We start from the raw sequence: 7404 nt of genomic DNA on the forward strand, positions 1-7404 counted from the left end.
AGGTATGCATTCACTTATATATAAATACAACACTACAAAGATTATTTTTATATGTTTATTCCAAAATATTGAAGATGATACAAAAGATCTAAAATGGTATGGGCATACCGTTATTGATATATTTAAAAAGTATGCGATTTTTCTTATTGATATTACTTAAATATACAGCAATAACAATAAAAAAACAGATCCTAGTTTATTCGAGGTATCACAATGCATCTTTGTTCAGATAAAACATAGCCATTTTACGGTAAGATAAAAACTGTATATTCGCCCATCCACACACGCCCACATACATATGAAATACTTACGCTATTTCATACATTTTATTGTACATTTCCAAAAATGTGATTTAAATTGTTGCGCTTTGTATAATTCAAATTTGCCATTATCTACTCCAACTTAAATATTATCTAATTTAAAATATATACTGGTAACGCCTGTTTTAATACTACAAACAGCAACCATGTCAAAATAATTACACACATACACACACACACATACACCAACACACACACACATAAACATATATACATACATACATATATATATATATGTATATATGTTATTAAATAAGATATACAATTGTGCTAAATTATATGTAGATTTATGTTTGATAACATTTCAATATTGTAATTTGTGAAAATTTTTTCCTCTCTGTCATATGTTTATAAAACGCTGTAACATTATTCAGAAAATTGGATATGTGCATAAGAAAATTATGCAGCATTGTAATGAATAAGTATCTATTTGTCTACCCACATCTTTTCTCGTGTTTTTATTCTTATAGCGTCTAAAAAAAATATTCGGTTTATAAGAAATTTTAATGTCTGATGATAAATGTTTCACAAAAAGCATTTTCATCATAAATTATGAAATATATTATGTCTACATTTACGTTGACTTCACAATTGTCAACAAATTATTAACTATCTTCACCCTGGTCTTCAAGACATCGGATGACCAGGAATAAGTTACTATTTCTAAAAAATATGAAGTTCAATGCACTGTACAAAAATAAAATAGGATTACTGTAGATTGACTGGACTAAATATTAAAATTTGAAAACCATATTGTTAACTATCTATTTTATAGAACTGTTTACTAATTTCTTATGGATGATCATATATTCTACAATGACCACAATACTATTTTTATCAATATGCTCTCGTCTTAATATACTTAATATAATCAAATCAGTTAACGTAATGTACTTTACAATACTTTTCCCTTATACTATTAAGTATAAAATGTCTAACAAATCTTATTTTTATACTCTATGGTAAAAAATATACAATGTACACAATAGTCTCTCACATATAATAAATAATGTAATGTACGTATTCTTCACAACCAAAAATTGACCAAAATATTTCAGCACTTATTTTAGCATATCGAATAAATACACTGATTTATTCAATATTATTTAGCAACAAATGCATTATGTTATTGCAATCGAAGATTCTTGTCGCCAACCAAAAAATAGCAAAAAATTAGTTACAATCTTAAGATATGTGTTCACAAAGACTTTTATACAGATTCTAATACTAATTCTGCATCAAATGAGTCCGGCAATATAAAATATATTAATGATTATTTAATGACATATTTAATAGAGGGAAGGATATCTTACTTGTAGGGATATATGATCGCATGAGCGATGAGCATAGAAAAGGCAGTCATTGCATATTTATATGTTCTACCATAACAAATTCTATATATCGGTATACATCTCTGTGCTAATTAACATACATCTTGTTTTGTAGACCATTAGTATACATTTTAATATATCACAATCTAATATTTTCGTGTGGTGCAATTGAAATATAAAATGTCCGTAAATTTATTAAACAGCCAGTTTATTAATCCTTCTCTAGTTACTTTAGATTCGAGCTAAGTTAGATATCAGATCTAACGGAATCTGTCACAGCGTATTTGAACTACTTTGAATGTCACGTGTAAGTTAAGAAAGTCATATTTACATGTTGATTTCAAATCACGTCCGTTTTCCCCTATGATATACAAATATTATAATAATATAAATATCATTTTCACTTCGAAGCACTTCTTCGGAGTTTCTGTCCTTTGATTTGAAGAATTTGAAATATACAGTGAATATATCTATATCGAAAGAAACTTATTGGTCAAAAGGAAAAAGTTATTTATTAGTCCAACCTCGCCAAATCGAAGCGATACTGGCTGCCGCACTTGTTACCAAGCCACCAGCGACGCTCTGATGCACTTGCATACTAGAAGATTGCTGACTAATCATCGCACCAGAAGTAGGTACTGCCATTTCGGGACAAGCGATACTTGGTACCTACATAATATACCACCATGAATACAAGCACCCGTCAATCATGTTTCCATTGCTCGAGATTCGTTATACAGAAGCGTATATAACTTACAGAAGTATGACTTACAGCCTCCCATCCCCAACACAGGTCTTCTTCATCGGAAGCTGAATCATCGCTATTTTCCAAATCAGGAACTAATTGATTGTGAAGTTGTGCTATTACAGACGGATCAACTTCCATTGGTCCAATTCTATAACATACGGTACACAGATACGGTTATCATAATTTTACAAATTCGATTCTATTTATTAAAATCAGTAAAATTCTTGTGAATTACCTTCCGAGATCACTAATTTCAGTATTGAGCAAATGCATCAGGTTTTGTAATGTATGCATGGGATGTAAAACTTCTATTTTCGTATTTTGCGTAAGACACAAATGTAATACATTACTATTTAGCCTTGCTACTTTTCTAGCGAATTTTTGGTCCGACAACTCATTTCCGCAAAACTCTCTGAGAGAACATAACGGGATGAAGAAAATATTACAAACAGCTTTGTTCATACATTATAATAACTAAAGTTAATAAAAATAGACAGGGAGAGAAAAATAAAGAATATATCTGCACGTAGCATATATATAACTCTTGATACATACCCGCAAGTAATTTTGTATGGTAGTCTTACATTAATATAATAGGCAAGAACGTTAACCAATTGTGTAGCGTACGTCAAAGCAGCACTGATATTATACGCTGGATTGTGCATCGCATTTTCTTTGTTCGTACCTGGTACTCCATCTTTATTTGCTGCAACTAAATGTAACACGATTATACTTACGTATTAATACGTATAATATCGTTAATCAATATAGGAATAAATACAATTACCCCAAAGAGAATAAGCGCTGTAGTCTCCTGTCGCTGGTAACGTTGGTTCAACTATACAATGATGAATTTCCAAAGAACTTTCTTTCTCGCTAATCCACCTACCCCGTACATATGACGTACCTGAAGCATCTGCTAATGCGCTAGTAAGGATATCCGAAGTGGCACTGTCGCTGTCCTCGCTGTTGCACAAACTATAAATAACATCCAAACTATAAATAACAAACTATAATATATTAACAATCTACGAGATCGACATTTTTAGCAATTCTATGTCATTGTGCATGTAATAATATAAGTGAGTAATAATATAAGAATTAGTAATAAGTATTATAATTAAAATTTGTGTGTGTGTGTGTGTGTGTGTGTGTGTGTGTGTGTGTATTCTAATATTAAAATCAATACATTTTATATTTAGAATATCTGTGTGGTTGAAGAGAAAGATTTTTGAGATAAAATCTAATACCTTCTATTTGGTTGGACCTTAGATAAGGGAAAAATATACTGAATCAACTGCTTGGCGGCAGTTCTGATAACTTTCTTTAATTGCTCCCTTTTCCTGTCCACAGCTTCCTTCTGTTTCTCCTGCTTTACTTTCAAGCCATTAACATAACGATGTAATTTCTCTATTCTGTCCTCGTGCCGTGGCACTCGAAAGCCCAACTGATGATTAACATCTTTCAAAACATCCAAACGTTGCTGGCCTACGTGTAAAAAAAATATTAAGTAATTAATGGGAGAGAGACAGCTATAGATCAAGTATATTATCACTTGCAGATTTTAAATCTTACCTCTAAAGATACTTTGCTTTGTTTCATTTACTAAAGACTGAAGTAGTCTGACTCTTTCTTTACACGTATTTATATCACAAATCTGAAATTACAGATTCAAAATGAAACGTTGCATCACTGCAGTAAACATGTTGACCAAGATAATATTTTACTTGCTAATTGCACGATTACATGCATTTGTTCAAATTACGTGATAATTTTCTGTATAACAGCTTTCATTTAACTACATTAAAAAGACGGACTTGTTGGCAGGGAACTTCTTCGTGCTCAGGTATTAAAATAAATGTGTATCTATAAAGAATAACGTCCATTGTCTCTTTACATATGGATATCATTACAGCTTTATAAAACGGAAGATAATTATTATTTCTACAGGTACCAGTTTATCCCTTTGCTTATGCCTCTCGAGAGCCTTCATGCACTTCTCCTCCAGCTGGGCTCTAGCAGCCTTCAGCCGTACCAGCCGCATCTGCTTATCCGCGAACCTAAATAACATCATCGGTAATTATAACTCACAACCACAGCTCGAGCGAGTTGAGCAGTTCCGGAGCAACCTCACTAGACAGCTATAACGTATTCTCAGAAATAACGCGCTCCATGGCCTCGGTCGGATCTTAAAGATGTAAGAAAAAAAAGAGAGAAAAAACCAGCGAGCTGCTCCGTTCGCGGAAAATGTAAGAGAGAAGATAAACGTGACATCAGACGCACCGTTCGGAGTAGACGGTGTTCGAATGTATAAAATCCCCATTCTGGACGCACTGGCGGCAATAAAAAATCCGACGGCTGTTATGGCACAACGGGCACTTGAGCAGGTTCATGCTCAGGCGACTCGACGCGTCCTCGAGCTCGGACGAGAGCTGGAAGTCCGCGGGCGCGGTGCAGGAGCCGTCGGAGCTACTCGTCGCCATAACCAACAGCAGCGACAGCGACGACAGCGGCAGCAGCAACAGCAGCAGCAGGCAGCAGGCAACGGTGGCAAGTGCAATGGCAACGGCAGCGGGAAAACGACGGGCCCTCCTCCTCTTCCTCCGACTGGCTTGTGTTGTGTTCTTGTGTTGTGCCTCATCAGCTGATCCGCGACTATTTACTCGCGCCGCCGCGCTGCGCTGCGCCGCGCGCCCTTCTTCTCTACCCCCTCGTCCCGTCGTTTGCTCCAAAAAGTCCAAAGCTGTGTGTCTTTCGCCCTGACGTCACGCGATGATTTCCGACCAATGCCGTTCGATGAGGAAAATGTCGCTTTCTTTCTCCAGATTTATCCTGGATTTATGGAAGTTCTGTCATTTTTTACATCCTCAAGATTAGGGTCTGTTTGAATTTTTTAAAACTATTTCTTCAAATTTTCTGAACAATTTATTGCAATTTATTTATTTTTTAACCTGACCTGACCAATCAGATGATGGTTCATCAGAGGCATTACATTACGATTGGTTCGTGCTAAAATATCGCGTGGACCGTTTATCAATTATTTGTAAATTACGCTTAAAGTTGGCGGCAAAATTTGGAACGAACTCGACAGCTGATAGTGAGCTGACATCCGTGTGAGAAACATGGCGAAGTTAACCCATGTCATGTGGGGCCTGTCTTCAAACTTTGTGGCGAATCGGTATTTCTCTCGATTGTTGGTGTGAGTAATATTTAAATTTTATCTCGTTGGCACGCTAAATCTCACATGTTCATGTTACGTAATATATAACATTTTATTACATTATCTTAAAACGTGAAAACGTATAATCATACATCTCGCAATATACATATACATATTATTTTGTGTAGAGTTCAATATATATATATATATATTTTTTTTAAGTATTTCAATAAAAAATATATAATTGTATTAAAAAATATTGGAACATTATAAAAAAATAAAAATATAATCAATACAAAGATTCCTGATTTATTTCCAGCTCACCATGGTACAATGTATCCGTGGTTACATCATCCCGAGGAGTGTCAACGAACACTGCTGTCAAGCCTACAGATGATTTGATCATCAGTGACAGCTGCGTGAGGCGTTTAAAGGAAATAGCCGACGATGGAGCGTGTCTGAGAATTACCGTGGAAGGCGGTGGTTGCTCTGGATTCCAGTACAAGTTTGACTTGGATCCAAACGTACAGGAGGACGACAGGTGTGCGTTCAGATACGCATAGTTTTTCTGCAAATGATGTACGAACGATAGAAACCCCTTGTTTCTTGTGTTACAGAATATTTCAGAAGGATGGCACTAAGGTAGTAATAGACTCGACGTCGTTAGAATACGTGAAGGGATCGACAATAGAGTTCCATACGGAATTGATACGATCTGCCTTTAGAATAACAAACAATCCTTTAGCGGAACAGGGATGTAGCTGCGGTGCTAGCTTCGCTATTAAAGTAGAGTAGACAACGATGGATGTACGGACTGTTGACTAGTAAGAGCGCTGGCTTGTGATTTTATGTAAACTTCAAAACTGTTTACCGAAGATTAATTATACTTTATTTATAATTAATACGTGCAGAGCAATACATACAATTGCTTTGGCGCGAATATATATTATTTTTATCACAACACCTACTATAAACAGTAGCTGTACATGTCTCTTACACACATTCTCTTTTAATATAGAAAGAACGGCTTATAATTTACAATCGTAGTATCAGTTTACATTTTAATTATAAACGGTCTAACTAAATGTCTTATAAGTGATACCAAAAGAAGATTTATGCATCTCTTTATTAATGAATTTAGATGGTAAAATTTATTCCGTACCAAGAGTTGGTACATTACTGTAAATAAGTATGAGCAAATAAGAATTATCGTTGCACATATGCAACATAGAAGAGTTAAACTTATAACGTAAACGTCCACGAAAAGAACGTTGTCGATGAGAGATTTTTATTTTGATTTCATAAATAATGTAACATCGAGTTAGAGAGCTCTTTAGCACTTTTCAGGCTAAAGATGTGAGTATGCAAAACCAGTGGTTTTCAGGTATGAGCTATATTATGTACATAATAGAAATTTATGATCGTGATTAAACCACATACCACTGAATGGAATGTCAATGATTGTTCTTTGCAATTCTGACCTGGATCACTTCTGTTTTCCTTTTTTACTATTCTGAAAGAAATTACATCCTCGATATTAAACGCTCTCACAAGTGACTGTTCCTCGTATACCCTGTGCATCTTTACCTTATTAGCTAGTTCAAATCTCAGTTGTTGTATCGCCTCCGTTTGGAAGATAAGCTTCTCGTTCATATTGGCAAGATGTTCGCTCATAGTATTGAGCTGTACCTTGTAATTCACCTCTTGCGCCTCTTTCTCTTTTTGTATACCGTTATAATTGGAAAGTGTCTCTAATAGCGCCGCTTCGCACTTCTCTCTCTTTGATTCGCTCGTATCTAACTGCACGTGCATAACTTCGCTCTAAAACACAAACGACAAATTTTT

The 7404-nt window shown here is 34.9% G+C and overlaps 2 protein-coding genes across 2 annotated transcripts; one reads left to right on the forward strand and one right to left on the reverse strand.

Annotated features, from left to right (window-relative positions):
* Positions 1-41: 41 nt before the first annotated feature.
* LOC112455748 (beclin 1-associated autophagy-related key regulator) lies at positions 42-4882 on the reverse strand. The gene is made up of 9 exons (XM_025017884.1): positions 4683-4882; positions 4354-4459; positions 3975-4056; positions 3650-3887; positions 3187-3377; positions 2955-3111; positions 2635-2811; positions 2409-2547; positions 42-2320 (listed from the first exon to the last, which is right to left on the reverse strand). The coding sequence occupies exons 1-9, from the start codon at positions 4880-4882 to the stop codon at positions 2159-2161; spliced, it is 1452 nt and encodes a 483-aa protein (XP_024873652.1). The 3' UTR covers positions 42-2158.
* A 464-nt stretch (positions 4883-5346) lies between these two features.
* LOC112455750 (iron-sulfur cluster assembly 2 homolog, mitochondrial) lies at positions 5347-6738 on the forward strand. The gene is made up of 3 exons (XM_025017888.1): positions 5347-5598; positions 5879-6100; positions 6177-6738. The coding sequence occupies exons 1-3, from the start codon at positions 5522-5524 to the stop codon at positions 6352-6354; spliced, it is 477 nt and encodes a 158-aa protein (XP_024873656.1). The 5' UTR covers positions 5347-5521; the 3' UTR covers positions 6355-6738.
* The last annotated feature ends 666 nt before the right edge of the window (positions 6739-7404 follow it).

The sequence above is a fragment of the Temnothorax curvispinosus genome, unplaced genomic scaffold (assembly GCF_003070985.1).
Source record: "Temnothorax curvispinosus isolate PA1 unplaced genomic scaffold, ASM307098v1 QBEX01006326.1, whole genome shotgun sequence".
NCBI lineage: Eukaryota > Metazoa > Arthropoda > Insecta > Hymenoptera > Formicidae > Temnothorax > Temnothorax curvispinosus.

Excerpts from the sequence above, each read along its gene's own strand:
- LOC112455748 (XM_025017884.1), bottom strand. The coding sequence starts at position 4,882 with ATGGCGACGAGTAGCTCCGACGGCTCCTGCACCGCGCCCGCGGACTTC. Across the intron at positions 4,057-4,353 it reads ATAAGCAAAGGGATAAACTG|ATTTGTGATATAAATACGTG; the intron begins GTACCTGTAGAA and ends CTGTAATTTCAG. Across the intron at positions 2,321-2,408 it reads AGGCTGTAAGTCATACTTCT|GTACCAAGTATCGCTTGTCC; the intron begins GTAAGTTATATA and ends TATATTATGTAG.
- LOC112455750 (XM_025017888.1), top strand. The coding sequence starts at position 5,522 with ATGGCGAAGTTAACCCATGTCATGTGGGGCCTGTCTTCAAACTTTGTG. Across the intron at positions 5,599-5,878 it reads TATTTCTCTCGATTGTTGGT|CTCACCATGGTACAATGTAT; the intron begins GTGAGTAATATT and ends ATTTATTTCCAG. Across the intron at positions 6,101-6,176 it reads AACGTACAGGAGGACGACAG|AATATTTCAGAAGGATGGCA; the intron begins GTGTGCGTTCAG and ends CTTGTGTTACAG.